Source organism: Arachis stenosperma, chromosome 4, assembly GCF_014773155.1.
Source record: "Arachis stenosperma cultivar V10309 chromosome 4, arast.V10309.gnm1.PFL2, whole genome shotgun sequence".
Lineage (NCBI taxonomy): Eukaryota > Viridiplantae > Streptophyta > Magnoliopsida > Fabales > Fabaceae > Arachis > Arachis stenosperma.
The window spans coordinates 25,809,118-25,822,443 of record NC_080380.1 but is presented as its reverse complement, the minus strand read 5'-3'; the positions used below and the strand labels follow the sequence as shown (position 1 = coordinate 25,822,443).

The following is a 13,326-nucleotide window of genomic DNA, read 5'->3' as shown; positions in this document are numbered from 1 at the left end:
TATCCCATGAGTCCAGGCTATCCTTGGGTTGTGAATCCAACCATACTCTAGCTCTGTCTCTTACAGCAAAAGGGAAAAGCATGAGTCTGTAGACTTCAGGATCAACTCCATTCGTCTTTACAGTCTCACAGATCTGCAAGAACTCAGTTAAAAACTGATAAGGATCTTCAGATGGAAGTCCATAAAACTTGCAGTTTTGTTGCATTAAAGCAACTAGCTGAGGTTTCAGCTCAAAGTTGTTGGCTCCAATGGCAGGAATGGAGATGCTTCTTCCATCAAACTTAGACGTTGGCTTTGTGAAGTCACCAAGCATTCTCCTTGCATTATTATTATTTTCGACTGCCATCTCCTTCTCTTGTTCTAATGTTTCTGAAAAGTTACCTTTAGAATAATTTAATTTAGCTTCTCTTAATTTTCTCTTCAGAGTCTTTTCAGGTTCTGGATCAATTTCAACAAGAGTGTCTTTATCTTTGTTCCTGCTCATATGAAAGAGAAGAAAACAAGAAAAGAAGAGGAATCCTCTATGTCACAGTATAGAGATTCCTTTATGTTAGTAGAAAAAGAAGGGGGTAGAAGAATGAAGAGGGAGATTCGGATTTTTGGATGAAGAGAGGTGAAGAGAAGTGTTAGTAATTAAATAATTAAATAGAAGAAGAAAAGAGGAGGGAGATTTCGAAAATAATTTTTGAAAAGGAGTTAGTGATGTTCGAAAATTAGAGATAAAATGTAATTAAAATTAAAACATGAAACAATTAATTAATTAAAAAAATGTTTGAAAAAAGGATGAGATATTTTCGAAAATTAGAGAGGGAAAAGTAGTTAGGTGGTTTTGAAAAAGATAAGAAACAAAAAAGAAGTTAGTTAATTGATTGAAAAAGATTTGAAATCAAAATTGAAAAAGATAAGAAGATAGTAAGTTAGATAAGATATTTTGAAATCGATTTTGAAAAAGATAAAATTTTAAAAAGGATAAGATAAAAAGATAAGATAAAAGTTTTAAGAAAAAGATATTTTGAAAAAGATTTAATTTTTAAAATGACTTAACTAACAAGAAACTACAAGATAAGATTCTAGAATTTAAAGATTGAACCTTTCTTAACAAGAAAGTAACAAACTTCAAATTTTTGAACCAATCACATTAATTGTTAGCTAATTTTCGAAATTATGATATAAAGATAAGAAAAAGATTTTTGAAAAAAATAATTTTTAAAAAAAATTTCGAAAATAATAAAAAAAAATGGAAAAGATATGATTTTTGAAAAAGATTTTGAAAAGATAAGATTTTTAAAATTGAAAATTTGACTTGACTTGTAAGAAACAACTAATTTTGAAAATTTTTGACCAAGTCAACCCAAAATTTCGAAAATTTGGAGGGAAATAAGGAAAAGATATTTTTTTTGATTTTTGAATTTTTTAATTATGAAAGAGAAAAACAACAAAAATACTTTATGCATGAAATTTTTGGATCAAAACAATGAATGCATGCAAGAATGCTATGAATGTCAAGATGGACACCAAGAACACTTTGAAGATCATGATGAACATCAAGAACAAATTTTTGAAAAATTTTTGATGCAAAGAAAACATGCAAGACACCAAACTTAGAAATCTTTAATGCATGGAAAATATGAATACAAAAATGCACATGAAAAACAACAAACAATACAAAACAAGAAATCATCAAGATCAAACAAGAAGACTTGTCAAGAACAACTTGAAGATCATGAAGAACACTATGAATGCATGGAATTTTCGAAAAATGCAAGAAAATTTTTTAAAAACATGCAATTGACACCAAACTTAAAAATTGACTCAAGACTCAAACAAGAAACACAAAATATTTTTAGTTTTTATGATTTTCTAATTTTTTTGTATTTTTATTAATTTTTTCGAAAATAAAGGTTGGAAAAAAATGAAAAATAAAAGAAAAATTTTGAAAAAGATTTTTGAAAAGAAAATTACCTAATCTGAGCAACAAGATGAACCGTCAGTTGTCCATACTCGAACAATCCCCGGCAACGGCGCCAAAAACTTGGTGGACGAAATTGTGATCATGCTAGTATTATTTGTGATCAATGTTCTAATTATTCTGAGATGAAGGCTTCTTATGGCACTGGTTGAATTCACAACTCCGTTCAACTAACCAGCAAGTGTACTGGGTCGTCCAAGTAATAAACCTTACGTGAGTAAGGGTCGATCCCACAGAGATTGTTGGTATGAAGCAAGCTATGGTCACCTTGTAAATCTCAGTTAGGCAGATTAAATTGTTTATGGGTTCGAAAATAGAAATAATAAAATAGAAATAATAAAAGGGATAGAATACTTATGCAGATTCATTGGTAGGAATTTCAGTTAAGTATATGAAGATGCTGTATGGCTCAAGGACGCCTGCTACTCTCCTGCTTCAACTCAATCCTTCTTACTCCTTTCCATGGCAAGCTGTGTATAGGGGTTCACCATCAGCGGTGGCTACTTTCAATCCTCTCGGGAAAATGGTCCTCTGCGGCTGTCACTCGCATGGCTAATCGTCTGGAGGCATCACCCATGGTTGATGGCTACATCCCATCCTCGCAGTGAAAACTACGCTCACGCACTCTGTCACAGCACGGCTAATCACTGGTTGGTTCCTGCTCATACTGGAATAGAATCCCTTGATTCTTTTGCGTTTGTCACTAACGCCCAGCACTTGCAAGTCTGAAGCACGTCACAGTCATTCATTACCGGAATCCTACTCGGAATACCACAGACAAGGTTAGACTTTCCGGATTCCCAGGATCCTACTCGGAATACCACAGACAAGGTGAGACTTTCCGGATCCTCATGAATGTCGCCATCTATCTAACTTATACCACGAAGATTCTGTTGGGGAATCTAAGAGATACACATTCAAGCTCTGTTGCATGTAGAACGGAAGTGGTTGTCAATCACGTGCGTTCATAAGTAAGAATGATAATGAGGGTTATCTAATCATCACATTCATCATGTTCTTGGGTGCGAATGAATATCTTGGAATAAGAATAAGAGAGAATTGAATAGAAGAAAATAGAATTGCATTAACACTTGAGGTACAGCAGAGCTCCACACCCTTAATCTATGGTGTGCAGAAACTCCACCGTTGAAAATACATAAGTAAAAGGTTCAGGCATGGCCGAGAGGCCAGCCCCCTAAACGTGATCAATAGTCTCTTAGGATGAAGAATAAAACAAAACTGAGACCAAAGATGTCTAATACATTAGTAAATCATCCTATTTATAATAAACTAGCTCCTAGGGTTTACATGAGTAAGTAATTGATGCATAAATCCACTTCCGGGGCCCACTTGGTGTATGCTTGGGCTGAGCTTGATCAATCCACGAGCTGAGGCTTCTCTTGGAGTTGAACTCCGAGTTATGACGTGTTTTGGGCGTTCAACTCCGGATCATGACGTTTTTCTGGCGTTTAACTCCAGACAGCAGCATGTACTTGGCGTTCAACGCCAAGTTACGTCGTCATTCTTCGAATAAAGTATGGACTATTATATATTGCTGGAAAGCCCTGGATGTCTACTTTCCAACGCCGTTGAGAGCGCGCCAATTGGAGTTCTGTAGCTCCAGAAAATCCATTTCGAGTGCAGGGAGGTCAGATTCCAACAGCATCAGCAGTCCTTTTGTCAGCCTTTTTCAGAGTTTTGCTCAAGTCCCTCAATTTCAGCCAGAAATTACCTGAAATCACAGAAAAACACACAAACTCATAGTAAAGTCCAGAAATGTGAATTTAACATAAAAACTAATGAAAACATCCCTAAAAGTAGCTTGAACTTACTAAAAACTACCTAAAAACAATGCCAAAAAGCGTATAAATTATCCGCTCATCAATATGCAGAAGGTACGGTTTATCCATGTATTTGTTGTTTTGTTGTTGTATAATTTGTATAGGCTGCTCTGATAGTAGCATGAGTAATTGCATAATTTGTATAATTTGTATAGGCTGCTCTTATGTTTGTTGTTTTGTTGTTGTATAATTTTGTTTTATATATGCTGGACTGCTAAACTGTTGTGTATATAATGAAATCCTGCTTTGCCTAAATAGATGGACTACTGCTCGATGAACTGGTACATATATATTGAACTGATATGTAATGCAACGAACAGGGGCTAAATTGATGTCACTTATAAAAATGTAGGGACTAAATTGATGTCACTTATAAAACTTAAGGGACTAAATTGATGTCACTTATAAAACTAAAGGGATCCGTTTGATGCTCGATAACATGTATGTCATTGTTTTCTTTTTTAAATTCAGGGCCTAATCCATGCTGTTAAGGAGGTTTTTCCTGGTGTCCATCACAGATTCTGTGTGTGGCACTTATGGAAGAACTTCAATAAGCAGTGAAAAGATCTCTAGCTAAGAGGGTTGCTATGGGAGTGTGCAAAGTGCACCAGCCAAGATGGATTCCTAGAGAGTATAAAAAAGATTGAGAGGGTTAACAAGGAAGCTTGGAAGTATTTGAACAAGTGGCCTAGAGACTCTTGGAGCCGGGCTTTCTTCAACAACGCACCTAAAATAGACAATATCTGCAACAATGCTTGTGAAGTCTTCAACTCAATGATCAAAGAAGCTAGAGCCAAACCTATCATTATACTGTTAGAGGAAGTCAGACTGTATGCAATGAGGTCAATCGCTAGGAACAAAGTGAAGTTTAGTTCGAACACTGGTATTCTACCACCTATACAGCGCAGCAGATTGAAAAAAATAAGGAAGGAGTCAAAGAGTTGGGTCCCGATATGGTCTGGTGACTCTGAGTACGAGAAATTCGAAGTTCACGGATGGCCGACTAACATGGTTGTTGATCTGGGAAAGAGACTCTGCACATGTGGTTTTTGGCAATTGAGTGGTGACATACTTTTACTTGTTTCTTGCTTCGTTATTTTTTTCTTGACTGTTGGCTTAATATTGGTAATCTTCGAACTTGTGATAATGTTATTTAGGGATGCCGTGTGTGCATGCTTGTGCTGCATTGGCAAGGGTTGGTAGAAGACTAGATGAGTTTTGTCACCAGTGGTTGACAATGGAAGCATATAATAACACATATGCCTTCCATATCAACCCAATTCCAGGTCAAGCCCTATAGGAAAAGTCACCACATAATAGACCACAAGCACCTAAATTTAAAAAGAAACCAGGTCCACTTATGAAAAAAAAGAAGAAAGGATGCAGATGAGGAGCCAAGTGGGGGTAAAAAGCAGAGGAAGAGGATGAAAAGAATCTATCAAAAAGGTCACTATTGTTATTGTGGTGAATCGGGACACACAAAGAGAAACTGTGGAAAGAGAGCTGCTGATGAGGTGGCTGCTGCTACTGCTAAGGCTGCTGCTGCAGCTAATGCTGCTACTACCGAGGCTGCTGCTATCCAACCTCTAGCTGCTAATGGTGGTGAAGCCACCCTTGTCCCAGAACCCCCACCGAAATTCAACTTGAAGTCAGTCAACCACCATTGTCACAAACCAATGACTCTCAAGAGGTTCACAAAATTAAATCACATTCAATCTTATTATGTGCATGTTCTTATCCACTTTTAGTAACTATTATACATGTCTTCACTAATAGGTCTTGCCTCCTCCTATGAGGCCACCAAAACTGCCTCCCAAAAGGAAGTCATCCAAACAAGAAAAGGCAACTCCAGGAAGCAGCTTTCAAGCAGCAACCACCCCACCTGCTGCCACCCCACCAGTAACCACTCAACCCACAACTCTTCCTCCGTCTCATCCTATGAAAGGTGCATCACAGGGGACCGTAACAAGACTTTTTAACTTCATGAAGTTTGTTCCGAATCCTAGATTCAGACCACCAAGAAACAAAAAATGAAGACTAGGTTTATTATGTTTAGGAGAACATTATTTTGTTTAACTATTTTGATGAAGCAGTGTGCTTTCTGCATTTAGAACCCAAGTGTTGGAAATTTTTTTGTTCAAAACTTGTGTTCTCAATATGTTGAGAACTTCTGATATACTTGCAGAATATTGCCCTGGCTCTTCCTTGCCTATTTTGTACATGTTTTCTGCATTAATATATGATTATGGATTATGACCTCACTGAACTTGAGATGTGCCGTATTTTCTTTTTATTGTTCTCTGATATGCCATTACGATTAAAAAAATTAGAGGATTCCATTAGTACTGCAGGAACAATTATTTACATATAACCTCTGCTTTATTCAGATTCCAAATTACTCTTGGACAGTCATGTGAAACAGTTTAATCTGCATTTTTTTTCAACCAAAATGACAAGTAACATGAACAGAACAACATATGCATATCACATGTCACTTAGTTTTTGGCTAAATACAATTGACTCTGCTGCCTATCCAACCTTAAGACAAGCACAACAACTGTAACCAGTAGCAGCAGCATACATGTAAACAAGAAAATCCCCCCATTTTCAGAACTCTAACTTCAGACTCTAGTTTTCCAAGTTTCCAAGTAATCTTCATCTTCCATTCTTCGTTGTCGTTTGAAGGGCTTGTTCTACCATCACATGTCACCGTATCTTCTTCCAGAATTTTGTCCACCCAAAGAAACAACCCACACCATCTCTTACCTGCAGTCTAAACCTAGGAAAGTGAATCAACCAACTTTACCTCCAGATTTACAACAAAGAACATAATCAAGCACTTACGTTGTAGTTTGGGCAACCCACGAATGCTCTCCCTGGATTAGAATTTGTCGCTGACCATCGCAGCATTGGTCTCGACCCGCATGCACACCATTCTGGCAGACGCGCATCTCTGTTTCTATTCATTCTCCTCATGATGCTTCCAAACGATCTTGGGTTATTGGAGCTCCCAGCTGCGTTGCTTGCGCTAGCCATAACGTCTGGTGTTCGAAGATGAAGACAACACTGAAGACTCACCTCTGGTGCGATGGAGATGAACGGACAGTAGAGAAGAACATCGTGTGCGATGGAGAAGAAAGGAGAACAGAGTCAATTTGAGGGTTAGGGTTTTTAAACTAAAATTAGGGACCAAATTGACTCTAAAACGTTTACTTGGCCACGTCAGCTAGCCGTTGAGCTGCTAATGTGTCACCAACGACGTCAGGTCAGCTTTCCGGTTGCGCCAGCTGGACGAAATTCACCAGAAGGACCACTATGAGTATCGGAGATCAACTTCAGAGACGATCTAGAAAAATTTTTAACTTCAGGGATTACTTTGAGCCTCGAGAATAACTTCAGGGACCACTTTGATGCTTACCTCCACAGTTTTCACAAGTGTCTTTAGAAAAGTTGTTAAGAAACTTTATTAAATTTTGCATTTTATTTTTCCTATAAAGACTTTCTCCTTTCAATTCTTTAAGAGTGAAAATTACATCTAAAATATGAGGCGTAAAGTGCCTCAGTTAATCATTTCATTCTATATTCCTAAACTCTAGAAATTTGAGTAATAGGTGTGAAGAATTAACAAAAGTAGAACATTACTCTCGTGGTGTAGTCCTTAATGCTGTTTAAGATTTTGAGAATAAAACTAAACAGCACATTGAAAATAAGATATATATAACAAAAAAATATTAATTAGTATTATTGTATTTTGTTTGATGATAAATTAAAAATAAAAATAAATAATTTATAAAAAACTAATTTATTTTTATTTTTTAAATAAAAAAATATAATGATAAAAAAATTTTATAATTATAAAAAGTTAATAAAAAATAAATTGTATTTTTTATTAATTGTTTTAAAGAAAAACTCAATGATAAAAGATTAGAAGAGCAGAATTTTGGAGAGAAGAATAGAAAGTGAACAAGAGGCGAAAAGGAAAACCTGTGTAAAGTATATATGAAGAGCGTTAAAAAACTTGTGTATTTATAATATCTAAGCTAGGCCTTTACAAGCATGCAACTAAAACACTTAAGGTAACGTTTGGTGGAGAGATAGAGACGAAAAGACAGAGATTGAGAAATAGAAACTAAGAGACAGAGATTGAAATAAATTTCAGTATTCTGTTTAGTGTAAAGTGGAAGACAGAAATTGAAACAAGAATGAAATTCTAATTTAATTTATACAAAGGATAAATTTGAAATTAATTAATTGAAATGAAAGTATTTTAGGTATAAAATATTATTAAAATTTCAGTCTTCATCTCTAAAAATTTTAGTCTCCTGTGTTTCCACTTTTTAAAGATACTGAAATTTTGGAGACAAAGATAAAAATTTTAGTACCAGTCTCTGAACTAACAAACATGATACTAAGTCTTAATCTCTGAATCTCTGTTTCAGTACCTCAAAACAAACGCTACCTAACCGTATTAACAATCTGAGTTTTATATTATTATGTCATAAAATGACTTCTTTTAAGATTTAATCAATAAAAAAAACACATGAATAATAATAAGAAAAAAAATACATAAACTAATACACTATATACTTTTAGTCTTTGCCTTTTTTATAAAAAATGATACAAAATACATTAAATTAGTATCTTAAAACATAATCTTTGTGTTCATATCTCATCTGCAAAGCATAATTTTATGTCTCTACATTCCTATCACAAAGTTCTTTGCCTATAGACAAGCACAACCTAAGAAATGTGACCATCACAAGTATCCTTGAGAATTGAGACCTTTAGGTGTGACGAGATCATCTGGATTCAGATAAAGTGCATGTTATGGTGCCTATATACATTTGTCTAACTAAAAAGAAATAAAAATAAATATTTAAATTAAAAATATAAAAGTAAATAAAATTTTAATTTTTAAAACTTACCATAAAAGGCAAGTTCGGCAATTTCAGCACCAAAATTATAGGCACCACAGAATTTGCCTTCAGATAATATGGACTTGGTGTATGCCTCATGAGTGCCTAATTCGAATCTGAGTGGGATCGTATAGTCCATCTTTCTCCAGCAAATCAACATATGCAAACAACTGTAAATACACCTTGTTAATTTTCAGCCATTGATATTTACCCTTTCTAAAATAGATAAATAGCAAAAGGATGCCAACATCATTGTTAAAAAGAAATTAAGCAGCATAGTGCGAGGAAGAAAAGGAAGCCCTTGAATCAGCTTATTAAAAAATGATAATAACTCACATGTAAAGAGAGAATTGGCAACAACTAACAATACATCCCCTATGTCCCATGCCATTGGATGCATAGGACTACAAATTACAAAATTCTAGGTTTAACAGCTAGTCGTTCAAAACATAAGGATCAAATAATCAAGGAAGGATCCTCTTTCGTCTGCGCGGAGTCTCTCGCTTCACATACATCTTCTCCATCTCGTTCAGTGGCCGAGTTGAGCCATCAGGCATGCTAGCAAATTTCCAGCCACCACCACCTCCACGCTTCCCGCGGGGTCCCATTTTCTCTACAGTAAAAGTCCATCCATCTGAAGGGCGTCTTCGACTATACCTGTGGCACCTCACCTCTCCAGCCATCTGAACACCACCAAAATCCCATTATTCAGTGAAGATTGAAATGTAGTCCCATTATTTATCATGTGTAATCGCAGAACAACAACAAATGTTAATAAGAGTGAAAAAGTGGAATATGAATTCAAATAACTATCACCGAGTCCTATCTCTGTTCGCTTACTCCCTCTCCAGTCTCCTTTAATACTCTCATTTAATACGGGTATAATTGGGGGGAAATGTAATCTAGATTTCTTAAAAGAACAATTATTTGTAAAAAAGAGAAAACAATAAAAACAATAACATATCATTTTCTGTTTTCATTTTCTCTTTACAAAAACACCGAAAATAAAACACCTTTAAAATAAAAACACAAACCAAACATGCCCTAAAAAGTCATATGTGAAATATTTTGCCATTCATTCGGCGGAAATAAAATAGGACAAAACTGGATTCTATTATTCCACAATATAAGGCCTATTGATATCTGGAAAGTATATACCCTTATGATTATCATATTAGGACATAAAATAATGGCCAAGTGAGCTTACTTTCTTTTTGTTGAAGTTCATCTTCTCAACAAATTCTCGATAGAGCATTTCATCTTCCTTTTTGGAGATTTCATAATGAACTTCATCCAAATCCTTCGTAATGCCATCCCATCCCTCAGGCATTACCTTGAAGTCAGGTTTGTAAGGAAGGGATGCAACATGGAACTCCCTATCATGGGAATTAAAGAACCTGCAAGAACAATGATTATAGCAAACAAATCAACAATAATCGAGATTTAAGAAAAAGCTCCACTGTTCTTCTACAATTACTACATTGCCTTAACACAAATACACAATGCTCTCTTAATTCCAAATTTAACTTAAAAGTTCAAAATCACACCATGTATTCAAACATAAAAAAGGTAATCATATTCTGCTACACATAAAAGCCGGAACAGGAATAATTAAGATAAAAGCTAATATCAAAGTGGTGCTTTACAATCCTAGACTACCTACAGCCATCAAATACTACTAAAATTGACATCAGGATGTGTAGCATCATGTAATTCACTCAAGTAAATCCAATTGAAGAAAACTTGAAAGTTGAAACCAATCCAAAAAGTGATAGTCCACCATAATGCTGCTCAATGTAGCTAGACTGCTACAGAAGCAAAGGAAAGCCGCACAGTTTAGCAAATCATCACTAAAGTAAATCAGAAGACACATCATTAGACATGTACAATTCTTAACAACGAAGTTTCAAGCAGTGAACAAAAAGAAACCCACTGATACAAGTTTTAAGTTATCATATTTTGTAACAACTCCATTTTCAAACAATTCTAAAAGCAGCAGTTATCAATTTAGATCAGCCACTTCTCTAATGATAAACAAAAATTGAAAACCACCAAGGACAAAATTAAGCTTTCCAATGCAACAAAGCAAATGATCAGTTTTTACGAAACAAACTACCAAGAGTTTCTCCACTAGTTATGGTTGGCTACATGGATCAAACAGCTACTATATTTTTTAATATAAATTACACTCACTTCTCCTAATGTTTGTTTAAATTAACATCGAACTTCCCCTAGTTGTCCAACATGCACTATCCTTCACTAATTTACTCTTTTTTTTCTGGAATACCAAAATCTCCCTGGCATCATCCCCACCCCCTCTCTCACCATCTCCTCTACTACCAGACAAAACCACCATCCAACCCTCTTCTCCCACCACAACTCCTTGCGGAAATGATCAAGAGCATAGTGGTAAGGGAAAGGGGAATTGACATTATTGTTGGTGGGATCTTGATCATTGATCACTAATTGTAGGGTGCATTTCAAAATAGCAGATTTCAAAATCAATTGATAGATCCCTCAGAAAGCCAAGTATCAACATAGGAGGGAGCATGGCTTCAAAAATCGAAAAAGGGTTCCTCAACCCCATTGCAAAAAAGTTGTGCAGAGGGAGCCCCCATGTTTGTTTTGATTACAATTCTGTTACGCATTACAACAAGGTAACAGTTTATGCTGTGCTTCCTCCTTCGGATTACTAAAGTTATCCTCACAGGGAAAAATCCACCAACCAACAAACCAAAAAAATGGTAGAGCTCTTACTGCTTAAATATTTGAAAATTAAAACATTGCCTTTGAACCATAATGTGTGTTTCAGAATCAATGGATAGATCCCTCAGAAAGCCAAGTATCAACATAGGAGGGGGACAGCTTCAAAATCGAAAACAGGTTCCTCAACCCCTTCACAAACAAGTTGCGCAGAGGGAGCCCCAATGTTTGTTTCGATTCTGATTCCAGTACTCATTACAACAAAGTAAACGCTGTGCTTCCACCTTCAGATTACTAAAATTTTCCTCACAGGGAAAAATCCACCTACCGAGGAACCAAAAAGAAATGGTAGGGTTGTTAATGCTTAAATATTTGAAATGGCAACCATTTGATCTGTTGTGTGTTGCTTTGAATTGGAAAGTGCAAAATATGCAAAACCATGGAGACTGAGAACAAAGAAATCTTTGTGCGAACACTTTTTTTTCTATTAATTACGAATGTAACACATCCACATAAGATATATTTTCTTTCCAAATAATCAATCTACGTAAGGGTAAGGCAGAGCTCTACGATGTTTCTTCACGATCTTTAATGCATTCTTTTTTTTTTTACATAGATGTTACTTGAGAATCACTCTAGTGTATCAATTTAATACATTTAACATTAGAAATGCATCCTTTCTTAATCATACATTCTTTATTCATCACAATACCATTATCTAATGTATAAACTGCATATGAAATTCACCAAACAAGCATATCACCGAAGTAAAACACAGAGGAACTCACTCGGGAAAGGAATCGAGCAGTTGCTCAACAGAGTCATCAAGGGGCCTGCCAAGCTTCTTCTCCTCCTCCTCCTCAAGCTCCTTGAGCCAAAGGATAGCATGGACCCTCTGCCTCATAACCCTGTAATCTTTAGCAAGCTTCTCTACAGTGTAAACCTCAGGATTCTGCTTATGCAAGCGGTACATTTCAGCCTTCTCGGAATCTTTGAGGTAGGATCCCCTGGCGCCAGGCTCCTGGACCTGCTTAAGGAGAGCGGCAGTCTCCATCATCCTGTCCTTCCACCCATCCAAGAAAATCTTGCTCTTCCTGTTCTCAGAATCCAGCTCCCTATCAAAGTCATCGATTTCCTGCATATCGGAGAGGGTTTTTGATTGTTCATCGGAGAGTGAGGGAACGGACGTGGTGGGAGGGGCGGTGGATTCGCCGTTGAAGTGGTCCTTGGTGATGCCGGTGGACCAAGTGGTGGTGGAGGAGGGGGAGTCCCAGCCTAGGTCATCTTCGTCGAAGGGGTTGCCCCCAGATGATAAGGCTCTGGAAGGGAGGGATCGAATGCGACGGGTTTCGTGGTTGATGAGGAGGTCGGAGGCGGAGGCAGTTCGTCTGGCGGCGGAAATGAGGCGGTGAAGGGTTTGCATTGTGACGGCCAACACGAAAGAAAAAGAATGAGTGAAAGAAGCAAAATAGGCTGTAGACTGGGCCTGTGGCTTGTGAGGGAGAGGGGAGAAATGTTAAGGGGTTTAGCAGTGGTGCCATATGGTGAAATTTATCAAAATAACTACAATCATCGTTAACTAATTTGGGTTGATAGAGTGGTTAGTTCATTTGTCTATCTAATTAAATGTTGGCGAATCCGATCTAGTAATTTATTGGCCAATAACAAACTTTTAAATTAATGAAATTTTATTCATATAGGACTTATTCAAGTAGCTGCTAAACTTAACTTTAGGTTAGGAATCAACATATGTGTTTTAATTGCTATACTAAAAAGTCATTGTCATGATAATATAGTATTTTTTAATTGTTATTCTAACTTTTTCATGAATTTTAAAAATGAATATACCTCTGAAAGACTGAAACTCTTAAATTATATATTAAAACTTCCAAAGACA

General features: G+C 36.2%; 3 protein-coding genes across 4 annotated transcripts; 2 read left to right on the top strand and 1 right to left on the bottom strand.

Moving 5' to 3' along the window:
- Positions 1-4,584: 4,584 nt before the first annotated feature.
- On the top strand, positions 4,585-5,110 carry LOC130974795 (uncharacterized). Its single transcript, XM_057899645.1, has 2 exons — positions 4,585-4,855; positions 4,968-5,110. The coding sequence occupies exons 1-2, from the start codon at positions 4,585-4,587 to the stop codon at positions 5,108-5,110; spliced, it is 414 nt and encodes a 137-aa protein (XP_057755628.1).
- A 124-nt stretch (positions 5,111-5,234) lies between these two features.
- LOC130974793 (uncharacterized) lies at positions 5,235-6,066 on the top strand. The gene is made up of 3 exons (XM_057899644.1): positions 5,235-5,462; positions 5,587-5,755; positions 5,996-6,066. Exons 1-3 carry the CDS (start codon positions 5,235-5,237, stop codon positions 6,064-6,066), a joined length of 468 nt encoding a protein of 155 aa, XP_057755627.1.
- A 2,335-nt stretch (positions 6,067-8,401) lies between these two features.
- On the bottom strand, positions 8,402-12,932 carry LOC130977053 (protein GAMETE CELL DEFECTIVE 1, mitochondrial). 2 transcript variants are annotated; one of them, XM_057902052.1, is made up of 5 exons: positions 12,218-12,932; positions 9,934-10,123; positions 9,063-9,409; positions 8,736-8,896; positions 8,402-8,613 (listed from the first exon to the last, which is right to left on the bottom strand). In XM_057902052.1, exons 1-3 carry the CDS (start codon positions 12,850-12,852, stop codon positions 9,191-9,193), a joined length of 1,044 nt encoding a protein of 347 aa, XP_057758035.1. In that variant the 5' UTR covers positions 12,853-12,932; the 3' UTR covers positions 8,402-8,613; positions 8,736-8,896; positions 9,063-9,190. The 2 variants fall into 2 exon arrangements, with proteins under 2 accessions (XP_057758035.1, XP_057758034.1); XM_057902051.1 differs by having other exon boundaries at positions 8,736-9,409.
- Between the last annotated feature and the right edge of the window lie 394 nt (positions 12,933-13,326).

Bases quoted from the DNA above. Each gene is read 5' to 3' on its own strand.
- LOC130974795 (XM_057899645.1), top strand. From the start codon at position 4,585: ATGATCAAAGAAGCTAGAGCCAAACCTATCATTATACTGTTAGAGGAA. The intron at 4,856-4,967 runs GTTTTTGGCAAT...AATGTTATTTAG, and splicing joins AAAGAGACTCTGCACATGTG to GGATGCCGTGTGTGCATGCT.
- LOC130974793 (XM_057899644.1), top strand. From the start codon at position 5,235: ATGAAAAGAATCTATCAAAAAGGTCACTATTGTTATTGTGGTGAATCG. The intron at 5,463-5,586 runs GTCAACCACCAT...CTTCACTAATAG, and splicing joins CGAAATTCAACTTGAAGTCA to GTCTTGCCTCCTCCTATGAG. The intron at 5,756-5,995 runs GTGCATCACAGG...ATATACTTGCAG, and splicing joins TCCGTCTCATCCTATGAAAG to AATATTGCCCTGGCTCTTCC.
- LOC130977053 (XM_057902051.1), bottom strand. From the start codon at position 12,852: ATGCAAACCCTTCACCGCCTCATTTCCGCCGCCAGACGAACTGCCTCC. The intron at 10,124-12,217 runs GTGAGTTCCTCT...TTGTTCTTGCAG, and splicing joins CTGCTCGATTCCTTTCCCGA to GTTCTTTAATTCCCATGATA. The intron at 9,410-9,933 runs GTAAGCTCACTT...GGTGGTGTTCAG, and splicing joins TGAACTTCAACAAAAAGAAA to ATGGCTGGAGAGGTGAGGTG.